The 13,236-nt window shown below is 40.5% G+C and overlaps 2 protein-coding genes across 2 annotated transcripts in view; both read left to right on the top strand.

Annotated features, from left to right (window-relative positions):
* Window positions 1–13,236, top strand: part of LOC143122144 (NACHT, LRR and PYD domains-containing protein 3-like) — a 235,363-nt gene that overhangs the window by 20,384 nt on the left and 201,743 nt on the right. The gene's annotated exons all lie outside the window — the stretch shown is intronic.
* LOC143117242 (NACHT, LRR and PYD domains-containing protein 12-like) overlaps window positions 6,358–13,236 on the top strand; it is a 30,135-nt gene continuing 23,256 nt past the window's right edge. Inside the window, exons 1-5 of the mRNA XM_076278838.1 lie at window positions 6,358–6,617; window positions 8,060–8,088; window positions 8,655–10,422; window positions 10,908–11,081; window positions 11,520–11,693. Coding sequence (XP_076134953.1) covers window positions 6,358–6,617; window positions 8,060–8,088; window positions 8,655–10,422; window positions 10,908–11,081; window positions 11,520–11,693 — 2,405 coding nt within the window. The remainder of the gene's footprint in view (window positions 6,618–8,059; window positions 8,089–8,654; window positions 10,423–10,907; window positions 11,082–11,519; window positions 11,694–13,236) is intronic.

Below are 13,236 nucleotides of genomic sequence, written 5' to 3'. Positions count from 1 at the left end.
CTCGACGCCTGCACCTTGTAAATCACTAGCTTGTTCGAGTTCAGAATCATTTTCTTCAGCCATCAACCAGCATTCCATGCAATCAAGAAACTCTTTGAAATGTCCCATCTTTGGTTCATACCAGTCATTTCGATCGTGTTCCTTCTCTTCGTCTGATAATAAAGCGTGAACATTTTCTTGTAAATCCTCAAACTCTTCCAAGTAACGAATAAAATCCTGTGCTGGTTGCTTTGCTTCGTCCTTGGTGTCACCAGCTTCCATCAACGCTTTTATTTCATTTTCCTTTCGAGTGAGAACACCCAACTTAACTCTACGAGTTCCAATTAATGTAAACAATTTCCTTTCCTTCTCAGTCATCGTTTCTTCGATGTCTATAGGCCTGCTTTGTTTCTGCATCTTGCAGCTTATTTTGTTTAGCGACATGAGTAGGCTTATCCCACGTACTGCGTCAATGTTGTCAATGAGCAGGCTTATCCCACTGCATTCAAACTTTTTCCATGTTAACGTGTTCCAATTAATTTAGGCTAAACAATTTTTCCTTTATTCTTCAATCATCGTTTCCACGATGTCTATTCCTTGTTCCAGCTTTGCATTTGCAATCAACATTCGACAAAAGTCCAATCTCCATTCAACCTTTTCCTTCCTTTCGCTGCACGGCCAATCTTTTCTTATGGGCGGCAGCCCGAAGTTAATTCAAACTCCTTTGTTTCTTCACAGGTTTTCCAAACTTAACGCGTTCGAGTTTCCTACGTGTAGTTTAGTCCACTTAGGCCTACCTATGTGACTGAACTGTGTATTCACCAACTGTGTAATCCACGAACTATGTAATCCACTTAAAGTGTCTTTTTATGTTCGCGACAGACAGGCCTTACATTTCTTGGGCGCGGCGGCCCGACGTTATTTAAACTCCGTACAACTCACCGCCTTCCACGAATCCAGTTTCCAAATTCAATGTTCTCAACTCTGCATAGTTGCAAGCTCCAAACTCGACAATCCGTCCAAAGCTTGAACCCTCCTCTCCACGGCAGACAGGCCAAACTTTTATTGAGCGCGGAGGCCCGACGCGACACTTGACATCCGCTTTACTCTCGGTAGCCTCAGAATCCAGTTTCCAAAGTTAAGGTTGTCAATTTTCCACAGCTGAAGCCTCCAACCTCGATACTCCGTTTAAATCTTGAAACTTCTTGTCAGTGGCAGATAGGCCAAATGAGGCTACTTGGGGCACGATTGCCTGACGTTATTTGAAGTCGTTTTACTCACGGTATTCCATTTCGATATCTTCCAAACTTTCCATAATTCATTAAGAAGCCAATTCATCCAAGTAAGAGGTTCATTAATCCATATTCCAAGAGGTCCATTAATCCTCAAACAAGTTTTAACTTTGTACTGTCCATTTTTATCCAAGTTCCATGTCCAATGAAAAACGTAAAAGCCTGGGTGGGATTAGACGCACACTCCAACATTGTAAGAAAGATTATTTATTTGTCCAGTTGCAGTAACAAAAAAGGCGAATGAAAAGTTGTTGTAAATTAAATCCAGGAATAATACTTAACGAAAAACTATTCAGTAAAAGCAAAGACGAGTGGAGTGAGGTTAAAACTGTTTGTTACCCCACGCTTCCATTTTCCATCGGCCCAGTTCAATTCTGACCTACGTCATATATAGGCCACCTGGCTTTGGCCTCACACGTGACTACACGTCAATTATGACAGATTACCAAGAAATATAAATATAATTAAAGAAACATAAATATAATTAAAGATACAATCAAAACCTTCCAATTATCCAAATCCATATTTCAAATTAAAATATTAATTCTATTTCCATACGAAAACCAAGAAATGGCTGTAACATTCCGGCCCCTAATTTTTGTTTAACAATAAATTACCAAATCCATACAGAAACAGCCATTATGCATTTCATGCCACACATCATAGACCAAAGTTTCCAAGTATTGCAGTCATCATAGTGCACAGTAATACATTTGTACACAACCAAGAATTGCATTACATATTAAGTATACACATCAAAAGTCCATTTCAAGTGCACAAAAAAATTCCAAAGTCGATTCAGATGTGTGCAATAGTCCATTCGAATATATGTAGGAATGAATGTATATGTACGAGCTAATGTGAGAGTGGGAGTTCACGAAAAAGTACTCCATCAAAAAGGTATTGAAAAACACTCAAGTCTTCAGACAAAAGTCCATTGGATCCAGAAAACCTACAAAGTCAACTTTTTCAAAGGTAACAATTATCAGTTAGCAATTAAGCACCATATCATTATTTCCATTGCATTTGCTTTTCTTTTGCACCTACTGTGCGTTATATGATTTACATTTTACACTGTACATCATTCCATATGCTGTTTTTAGCATTCCAATTAACATTGTACTCGATATTCCAATACTCAGGCATATAGCCATGAGTTACATATTCAAAAACTAAATCAAAATCTCATTCAGCCTCAAAATAGAAAGGCATTACCCCAAAACAGGTCTTTCCAATTCATTAGTTTTTGTCTTAAATTTACTTTTACAAAAAAAAACTTTAGCATCTTTAACAATGACAATTGTGTGGCCCCTAGACTTTTTGGGGGGCAAAATTATCATCTAAAAGAACCTAATGTCCAACTGAGAAATTTTGATTGGGTTTGTTCCAATTGAGTCACTTTCTTTGTATCACACCTCTGCTAAAGCGTGTCTGAATTTTAAGTCATGGAACTCCATGCTTCAAGCTACCCGTTTCAAAAAGTGAAAGAGCGGCTTGCTTTTTGGACAGAAGTCTTCCACAAACTTAAGACATGACCATAAAATCAAAAATTAAATTCTAGTTCTTAATTGTTCCTGCCCACCGAGAGGGCTTCTCAAGGAGCTGTGGGCCACTAATCCAGGTGGTTTGGCATGGGAGAAGGTCTTTGGCTGATGAACCAATGCGAAGCTGCACCAGCATGTTCTCCTTCGAAAAGATATGCCTATGTTGTTCTTCCTTCACCAGATTTTGAGATCTTTGATGGGATTTTAACCTGTCAGGCATGTTCCTTCTGACATTACGAAAGATATGTTTTTTAAGTTCAGCTGGATCAGACACTCCTTTTAAAGACTGTTAATCTTCCTGTGACAATTCCTTCCTCTTACCATGCTGTTCCATTGCGTCTTGGATGCGCCGTTTCCAAAGCTTTCCAAATTGGCGATGGATATTCTTTGAGGATTCCAAAGCTTTTGGAGCATTGACTCCAGGTTTTCCTGACCCATAGTTTTTGGGAGAAACTCCATTTTCTTTCCAGGGGCAAAACATTGTCGACTTCCCTGGATCCAAGGGTGAATATGTATCAATGCATTTCATTTTCTTTTCCAATTTCACAGGTACGAATGCAGCACACCTTTTCTTTCCGGCCCCAGTATTGCTACCCATTTCCAGTGAGACGACTGCATCAGAACCTGTGGATCCTTCCATGTCACTCTGAGCCTTTCGGTTTTCTTTACCTTGTCTGTGCAGAATTGTCGGATGGTTTTGTCTACACATATGACAAGACATGCGATTTTTACAACTTTTGCCCATGTGTCCTCTTTCCAAGCATCCAAAGCATATTCCTTTAGTTTTCAAAAAGTCCACCTTTTCATTATTTGGTTTGATTTGAAATTCTCCACATGCTTTCATGGAGTGATTTTTATTGCAGTACGTGCAGGGCTTAATGAATGTGCTTGAACTGATTCCATTTGAAATTTGTCTGTTTGTATGCAACCTTTTTTGCTCAGACATTGGCATTGGTGAGATAGCTGTAGCAAAACTGCTCCCCCTATTTGAGTTAGAGTTGGCACTGCTTTGTCTTTGATTTGCCATTATATTACTTTTCTTCTCTGACCACATCTTTTCTCCTTTTCTTTCTCTTCGTGGAAATGAGCCTCCTTTCCTTAGCGCCATCATGTTTGGCCATCCAGATCCAACACATGATGCAACTGGCCGATTGCCTTTCTTTGAGCCACCCTTCCATCGCAAGAACTCCTTTTGTTTGTCTGGGTATACAATTTGCTTTGTTTGAGCTGTCTTTGTTGATGTTGGAATTATACACTTCATTGATGCACTGGACAAAGTTGCAAAATTACTTAAAGCCCTATCCACAGGAATAATTTCAGCTTCAGATAGAACTTTAATTCTAGCTTCGGCTTCAGCTATTTTAGTTAGAAGTTGATATTTTTCTTTTTTTGATTTTAATTGCAATTCCTCAATTTCCAATTTAAGTTTCTCTTCCAGAGAGTGTGTTTGCGCTACTAACACTGCGCGTTGCACTAGTGCTTCAACGAGAGCGTCTGAGGCCTTGTCGCTCCAGCTGGAGGTGCTACTTGTAGGCTTTGTTAAGGCCTGTGAAACGCTGTCAGGTGGCGACAAAGACTCGACGCCTGCACCTTGTAAATCACTAGCTTGTTCGAGTTCAGAATCATTTTCTTCAGCCATCAACCAGCATTCCATGCAATCAAGAAACTCTTTGAAATGTCCCATCTTTGGTTCATACCAGTCATTTCGATCGTGTTCCTTCTCTTCGTCTGATAATAAAGCGTGAACATTTTCTTGTAAATCCTCAAACTCTTCCAAGTAACGAATAAAATCCTGTGCTGGTTGCTTTGCTTCGTCCTTGGTGTCACCAGCTTCCATCAACGCTTTTATTTCATTTTCCTTTCGAGTGAGAACACCCAACTTAACTCTACGAGTTCCAATTAATGTAAACAATTTCCTTTCCTTCTCAGTCATCGTTTCTTCGATGTCTATAGGCCTGCTTTGTTTCTGCATCTTGCAGCTTATTTTGTTTAGCGACATGAGTAGGCTTATCCCACGTACTGCGTCAATGTTGTCAATGAGCAGGCTTATCCCACTGCATTCAAACTTTTTCCATGTTAACGTGTTCCAATTAATTTAGGCTAAACAATTTTTCCTTTATTCTTCAATCATCGTTTCCACGATGTCTATTCCTTGTTCCAGCTTTGCATTTGCAATCAACATTCGACAAAAGTCCAATCTCCATTCAACCTTTTCCTTCCTTTCGCTGCACGGCCAATCTTTTCTTATGGGCGGCAGCCCGAAGTTAATTCAAACTCCTTTGTTTCTTCACAGGTTTTCCAAACTTAACGCGTTCGAGTTTCCTACGTGTAGTTTAGTCCACTTAGGCCTACCTATGTGACTGAACTGTGTATTCACCAACTGTGTAATCCACGAACTATGTAATCCACTTAAAGTGTCTTTTTATGTTCGCGACAGACAGGCCTTACATTTCTTGGGCGCGGCGGCCCGACGTTATTTAAACTCCGTACAACTCACCGCCTTCCACGAATCCAGTTTCCAAATTCAATGTTCTCAACTCTGCATAGTTGCAAGCTCCAAACTCGACAATCCGTCCAAAGCTTGAACCCTCCTCTCCACGGCAGACAGGCCAAACTTTTATTGAGCGCGGAGGCCCGACGCGACACTTGACATCCGCTTTACTCTCGGTAGCCTCAGAATCCAGTTTCCAAAGTTAAGGTTGTCAATTTTCCACAGCTGAAGCCTCCAACCTCGATACTCCGTTTAAATCTTGAAACTTCTTGTCAGTGGCAGATAGGCCAAATGAGGCTACTTGGGGCACGATTGCCTGACGTTATTTGAAGTCGTTTTACTCACGGTATTCCATTTCGATATCTTCCAAACTTTCCATAATTCATTAAGAAGCCAATTCATCCAAGTAAGAGGTTCATTAATCCATATTCCAAGAGGTCCATTAATCCTCAAACAAGTTTTAACTTTGTACTGTCCATTTTTATCCAAGTTCCATGTCCAATGAAAAACGTAAAAGCCTGGGTGGGATTAGACGCACACTCCAACATTGTAAGAAAGATTATTTATTTGTCCAGTTGCAGTAACAAAAAAGGCGAATGAAAAGTTGTTGTAAATTAAATCCAGGAATAATACTTAACGAAAAACTATTCAGTAAAAGCAAAGACGAGTGGAGTGAGGTTAAAACTGTTTGTTACCCCACGCTTCCATTTTCCATCGGCCCAGTTCAATTCTGACCTACGTCATATATAGGCCAACTGGCTTTGGCCTCACACGTGACTACACGTCAATTATGACAGATTACCAAGAAATATAAATATAATTAAAGAAACATAAATATAATTAAAGATACAATCAAAACCTTCCAATTATCCAAATCCATATTTCAAATTAAAATATTAATTCTATTTCCATACGAAAACCAAGAAATGGCTGTAACAGGGCTAGAACTTCAATAGTGAGAAAGACTAAATGAACACCATGGCAAACTGTCTAGACCTCTCAAAGACCAACAATCTGTTTTTTGTATTTGTCTGTATGTCAGGTGAAGGTCATGGCTGTGAGCACACTGGAACTGCTGTGCAAAACTCTGGATGAGTTAAAGAAGGCAGAACGGAAGCGGTTCAAGGCGCTCCTGTCTGACTCTGAGGGGACCATGGGACCTTTTCCCAAAGGAGATCTGGAGAAAAAGGATGCTACAGATGTCGCCTCTAAGATGTTGGAGGTCTATGGGGATGAAGACTCAGTGAAAATGACTCTGACTATCCTGAGGAAGATGAACCTCAACAACCTTGCAGACAAATTAGAAGAGAGGTAGATATACACAACTCACACACACACACTCATACAGACACAAGCACACACACACCCTTTGTTTTATGGTACGTTGTGGGCGTAGGGCATGTGTGACTGTTATTTGGGGGGGGGGGGGGGGGGGCTCCTTGCTCACTGAAACTGAATGATAAAATCTTCCATGTGAGGAGGACTCAACACACATTGAAATGATATTTCATTTTCGAGGGCTTTTGAGATCTGGGGTTATTACCCTGCAGTAAAATGAATTACTATTAGGTCTACTACACGTCTCCCCTGCCCACATAAGAGTTTGTCAGGGCCGTACCACTCATGCCACTGGAGGAGGGGCCGCTCATTTACTCCCCTAAATTATTGCAGATATAGACTTGGTTGCAACTTCAGAACAGTTTGTGCTACTTTGTTAAAAGTGCTCTAAGCAATGCCACAGGTATTTTAGGCTGAAACATTTTATGTTACTGCAAACATCACCTAACCCAGTGTTTTTCAACCACTGTGCCGGGGCACACTAGTGTGCCGTGAGAGATCATCAGGTGTGCCGCAGAAAATTACCCAAATGTCACTCACTGGTCCAGAAAAGCAACTGTTGCATCAAAGAATTTATAACCACATGCTCTCATTGATTGTATGATTGCACTATTTGTGGTATGCAGGCATTGTACAATGGGGGCCCCATATCCAGTATTCACAGAATTATCACATATCCAGTTCATAACAACAATTAAATTAGATATGGTCACCTACAAATTAAACAGAGGGCGCTTGTTTTATTGAGCAGGTCTTGCATAGAAGCCATAATAAGGCCATATCTGTGTATTATTTGAAATTTTAGGCTATGGTATGTTTATTTTTTCTTCACACAGGATGTTAGTGTGCCGTGGGACATTTTAAGTGTCAAAAGTGTGCCGTGGCACAAAAAAGGTTGAAAAACACTGACCTAACCAACCGCTGTGTCCTGAATACACTGTAAAAAAAATGCGATCTCTGTCGACAGCCCAGGCTCCAAAAGCGGCAACAAAAACAACCTGGGCAAACCTAGCCCATAAAAACATAACAAACTGTTCCAGCAAATCACAGACAAGAGTTTCAATCACAGGAGAGTTTCAATTGCACGAGAGCAGCAAATGGGAGGGGGAGGAAGTAGTGAACTAGCTCTCTGTTTTGTTTGAAAGTCAACAGAAGTGACGTTACCCAGCATCGTTTAGAGCACCTTTAATATTTGGTAAACAGTGAGTGAGGGGCTGCGACCGCACAGCTCAAGTGCCACAAGGGCGCAGAACATCAGAAACATTAAAGCTCATGATATTCAGACCAGCCCAAAACATTAATGGCCCACCAGGAATCCTCTCAAAGCTCCCGATTAAATTATTAATTTACTGTAAGTGATTTATTGAAATTAATTTATAATGAATTTGCATTGTCTTCTTGTCATGTTTCTCCAGGGATGTTGCAGAGTCAGGAGAGAGAGATGGTGAGACTTTAACACATTCTACACCTACCTGTACCTCATGTCTGAATACTTTAACACATTCTACACCTACCTGTACCTCATGTCTGAATACTTTAACACATTCTACACCTACCTGTACCTCATGTCTGAATACTTTAACACATATTACACCTACCTGTACTTCATGTCTGAATACTTTAACACATTCTACACCTACCTGTACCTCATGTTTGAGTACTTCTCACTGAGTGCACTTGAATGATTTATTATGCAACTCTTTTCTTTTCACTTTTTGTATGAGAGGAAGCAATATTGTTCAAGACTCAAATAAGAAAGATGTTTAGACATTTATAATGACACACTAATGAAATATTCAGAATAATTTGTATGTTAGTAGTTATTGATTCAATTCATATTGTCAGTAGTTGATTCAAGTTTTTACATGAAACATCTCTGATCATAAATTGATATATACACAGTTTGAAAGTAAGTACATACAGTAAATGTATATGTCATGCAAAAATGTATGTGTGAATTATTCTAGCTGAGTACAGTGGATTGAACTGTTAAACTGCTTTTTTTTCCAGTAGATGCAATTCTGCAGGACGTCAAAGCAAAACACAAAGAGTGGATGATAGAGAAGTTTGGTGAGATTTATGAGTGTATTGAGGATGGGAAGAACAAAACACTCCTGAGTAAGATGTACACGGAGCTCTACATCACAAAGGGAAAGAGTGAAGGGGTGAATAAGGAACATGAGGTTCGCAGGATTGAAACACAGTCAAAATTCCAAAGGGCAAATGAAGACAAAATCAACTGTAATGACATCTTTAAGTGTTTACCAGATCAAGAGAAAATTCGAACTGTAATGACCACAGGCATTGCTGGCATCGGAAAATCTGTATGTGTGCAAAAGTTCATTCTGGACTGGGCAGAAGGAAGGGCCCTTCAGGATGTTGATTTCATATTTGCACTTCCATTTCGCCAGTTAAACTTGATGAATGATTCATACACTCTCCACCAACTCCTCCTTGACTTTCATCTGGAACTGGATGAAAAGGTCATGACTCCACAAATGTTCAGAAAGTCGAAGATCATATTGATCTTTGATGGTCTGGATGAGAGCAAACTCTCCCTGAATGTAGAACAGGGCAAATACATACATGATCCCTTGAAGACTGCTTCAGTGGATGTTTTGATAACCAGTCTCATCAAAGGCAATCTACTGCGTAATGCGCTAATTTGGATAACCTCCCGACCAGCAGCTGTCAAACGGATCCCTCCTAAATACATAGACAGGTGGACAGAGGTACAAGGGTTCAATGACCAACAGAAGGATGAATATTTCAAGAAGAAGATTGGGAATCAAGCGGAAGCCCACACAGCCATCGCTCACATTAAAAGGTCAAAGAGCCTCTACATCATGTGCCACATCCCCGTCTTCTGCTGGATCTTAGCCACTGTGATCAGTCATGCCAGCACTGGTCATTTGCCTGACACATTAACCGAGGTCTATATATTTTTTCTGCTCACTGAAACAAACAGGAAGGGCCAAAAATATGACGAGGCCTATGAACAAGATGATGCAAAACGCCTGGAGTCGAACAGAGAGGTTATTTTGAACTTATCTGAACTAGCATATAAAGAACTGCTGAAGGGTAATATCTTGTTTTATGAAGTCAGTTTGAAAGAGTGTGGCATCAATGAAAATGACAGTCCATTATACTCTGGTATGTGCTCTGAGTTCTTCAAGAGTGAGTGTGGAGTCGACCGACGAAAAGTGTTTTGCTTTGTGCATCTGAGTATTCAGGAGTTTCTGGCTGCGTTGTTTGTGTTTCACTCCTTTGTGACTAACACAGAAGCCCTGAGACAATTTATCTCACAAGAATCCCCTTCCAACCTTTCCATGGCTGAGTTTTTAAGAACTGCAATAGATAAATCCATGCAGAAGGAAGATGGACATCTGGACCTTTTCCTTCGCTTCCTCTTGGGCATCTCACTTGAGTCCAACCAGAAACTCCTACAAGGCCTTCTGACATGCACGGAGAGCAGTTCAGACAGTCTCAAGGAAACAGCCAAGTACATCAAAAGAATTCTGAGTGAGGACACAGAAGTCCCTGAAAGATGCATGAATCTGTTGCTCTGTTTATTGGAGATGAAGGACAATTCCCTTCATCAGGAGATTCAGCAGTACATAGACTCTGGAAAAGAGCTCTCACCTGCCCAATGTTCAAGTCTGGCCTACATGCTTCTAGTGTCTGAGAAAACACTGGATGAGCTTGACCTGGCTAAGTACAAGTCAAGTGAGGGTCGTGAGAGACTGCTTATAGTAGTGAAGGCTTGTAGGAAAGCACGGTGAGTAAGAATAGCAGCTCTGTCATGCATTTGAATCTGAATTATAATATACTACAGAGCAACAAAATAGCTACTTAATACAGGTGTTGTATTGAGGTATAGTGGTGATGTAGACAGGGTAAACCCAGCCTGACCTGCAGGCAATTTTTTTGCCCTGCAGCTAAGGCTGGAACCCTGTGCATCTTTTTCTCCTGCTTCCTTTACAATTTGGTGTGGACCAATCACAAACTGGCTCATCCACCTGGAATTTTCGTGTCGCTTTGCAAACGTCACCCGGATTTGTTTACTATCAAATTGTGTATTTGGTATCATCTGAACTATGCTTGTTGATCAAGCCTCTTGTGCAGTAGAAAATACGTTGCAGACTTCACAGACCAATGATCAATCTTAAAAGATTGAGCTGGGTCTGGTGATAGCGAGCAATATCTCGTTAAATGTAGATCATTAGCAATAACCAATCTGCTACATGTGTTATGTTACTGCAGATTGGTTGGTTGTGGTCTCACAGAGGAATCCTGTGAGGTCGTAACATCTGCTCTTCAGTCAGAAAACTCCCTGTTGAAAGCGCTGGACCTGAGTTCTAATCCTCTGGAGGATTCTGGAGTGAGGTTGCTGTCTGTTGGGCTGAAGCATACTAACTGCAGACTGGAAACACTGAGGTTAGTGATGTGGTTACAATATGATGAGGTCAACAAAATAGTTGTAGTCAAAATTACTCAAAGACAACTGGTGTGAGACTGCAGCTTTATTCTCGATACCACCTGATCTGCAGGCAATTTTTTTTGCATCTTTTTCTCCTGCTTCCTTTACAATTTGGCGGGGACCAATCACAAACTGGCTTATCCACCTGGAATTTTCGTGTCGCTCTGCAAACGTCACCCGGATTGTTGACTATCAAATTGCAGTGTCATTTGAACTATGCTTGTTGATCACGCCTCTTGTGCAGTAGAAAATACATTTCAGACTCCCCAGACCAATGTTCAATCTTAAAAGATTGAGCTGGGTCTGGTGATAGTGAGACTAGTGGTGATGCAATATCTTGTTAAATTTAGATCATTAGCAATAACCAATCTCCTACATGTGTTATGTTACTGTAGATTGGTTGGTTGTGGTCTCACAAAGTATTCCTGTGAGGTCCTAACATCTGCTCTTCAGTCCGAAAACTCCCTGTTGAAAGAGCTGGACCTGAGCTCTAATCCTCTGATGGATTCTGGAGTGAGGTTGCTGTCTGTTGGGCTGGAGCATACTAACTGCAGGCTGGAAACACTGAGGTTAGTGATGTGGTTACAATATGATGAGGTCAACAAAACAGCCTGTGCTGTAGGCTACTTAATATTGGCGTTGTATTGGAGGGTATAGTGATGATGTAATATCTAGTTACCCTGACTGATGTGTGAGTCACTCACTGCATGTAGTTGTGAAATAACACGGACTGCACAGAACATTACATTTTTTCAGACTTGATACCCTTGTGATACAGTAGATACAGTATACCCACCATTTTAATCAGGAAAAATAGCCCTTTGAAATCGTATAAAAATATAAAGCAAAGTTTGAAGTCAACACACATAATATTAAAAAAAAAAATCTCTTCAAAATTCAACCCCCCTAAAAAACAGAAATATCAGGATTAGATGAATAATTTACTTACTTATGAAATCCAATGCAGCACGGTTGGCTTGAAATGCAAAATAAACATTCGCCTTTCTTTTACTGTCTATGGCTTAGCCCATAGGGTCTGGTTGCTGCTCACATTTGATAAATTAATCCACCGCGTCTAGCCTCATTTGCAACACAAACACAAATTCAACACACATAATATTTAGTCAATTAAAGAATGTAATGAACTGTTGCCATCTTGACATTTCTGTTTGCTATTAAAAACAAACTATATGGCCTATAGCAGTGGTTCCCAAACTTTTCAACCCGCGACCCCCAAAATAACCGTGCCAGAGACTGGCGACTCCCACTATCCCTGGATGTGAAATAAAATAAAATGTGCCCACCGGCCATACGCACTAGGCTTATCCAAACACGGGCTTAACGACAACAAAAAAGAACAGAGCAGTCTGTTATGATTTTACATATAGAAATTTACTATATGATAAAAGCAGAATACCTTAGTCAAAAAATAATACCCATGTAACATGAGTGCACATTATTGCTGTCGTGCAAACTTAACTTTGTAACATTACTTTAATTTCCATTTTAACAGAAGAATATCTCAGTCAGGGTAATGTCCACAAACTGTTGTAAACATATGTACATTGTTGCTGCGCAAATTTACATTTTGGCAACTATCTTTCAGCGTAAATCTCATATAATGAGATGGAAGCGCGCTATACATAGCAAGTCCATTCTTGGTTTAATTGTGGAGACGGCCACACAGAGATCATCCCCCACATTTAGACGCGATCTGTATTTGATTTTAATATGTCAGTGCAGAGAAAGTCTTTTCGCACAGGTATGTGGAGCCAAACGGCGTCAGTACGTCCATCGCGGCCTTCAATAGCTGTGGATATTCCCTCTCGACTGAAATCCAGAACTCAGCAAGCGTCTTGGAATTAAAATCTGTCTTTAAAGTGCGGTCAAGTGACAGCTCTTTTATTTTTCCAAAATGTATTTGATTTATGGAAATCATTTCGCGACCCACCCCTCCCGCGACCCCCCAGGGGGTCCCGACCCCCACTTTGGGAACCCATGATCTAGCCTATAGCCACCTAGCAGAGTGGAGTTTTAAATAACAACATGCATCGGTTCATGTATGCTAAGGAGAACGAGTCATTGAAAACTCAAATTCGATTCTACAAAGGC

The sequence above is a fragment of the Alosa pseudoharengus genome, unplaced genomic scaffold (genome assembly GCF_046254945.1).
Source record: "Alosa pseudoharengus isolate Yale_2024_CS ecotype anadromous, Long Island Sound unplaced genomic scaffold, YU_APseudo_1.1 YU_APseudo_1.1_scf_1, whole genome shotgun sequence".
Classification (NCBI taxonomy): Eukaryota; Metazoa; Chordata; class Actinopteri; order Clupeiformes; family Clupeidae; genus Alosa; species Alosa pseudoharengus.
The sequence above is the reverse complement of the archived record's forward strand: the minus strand, read 5'-3'. Positions and strand labels throughout refer to the sequence as shown.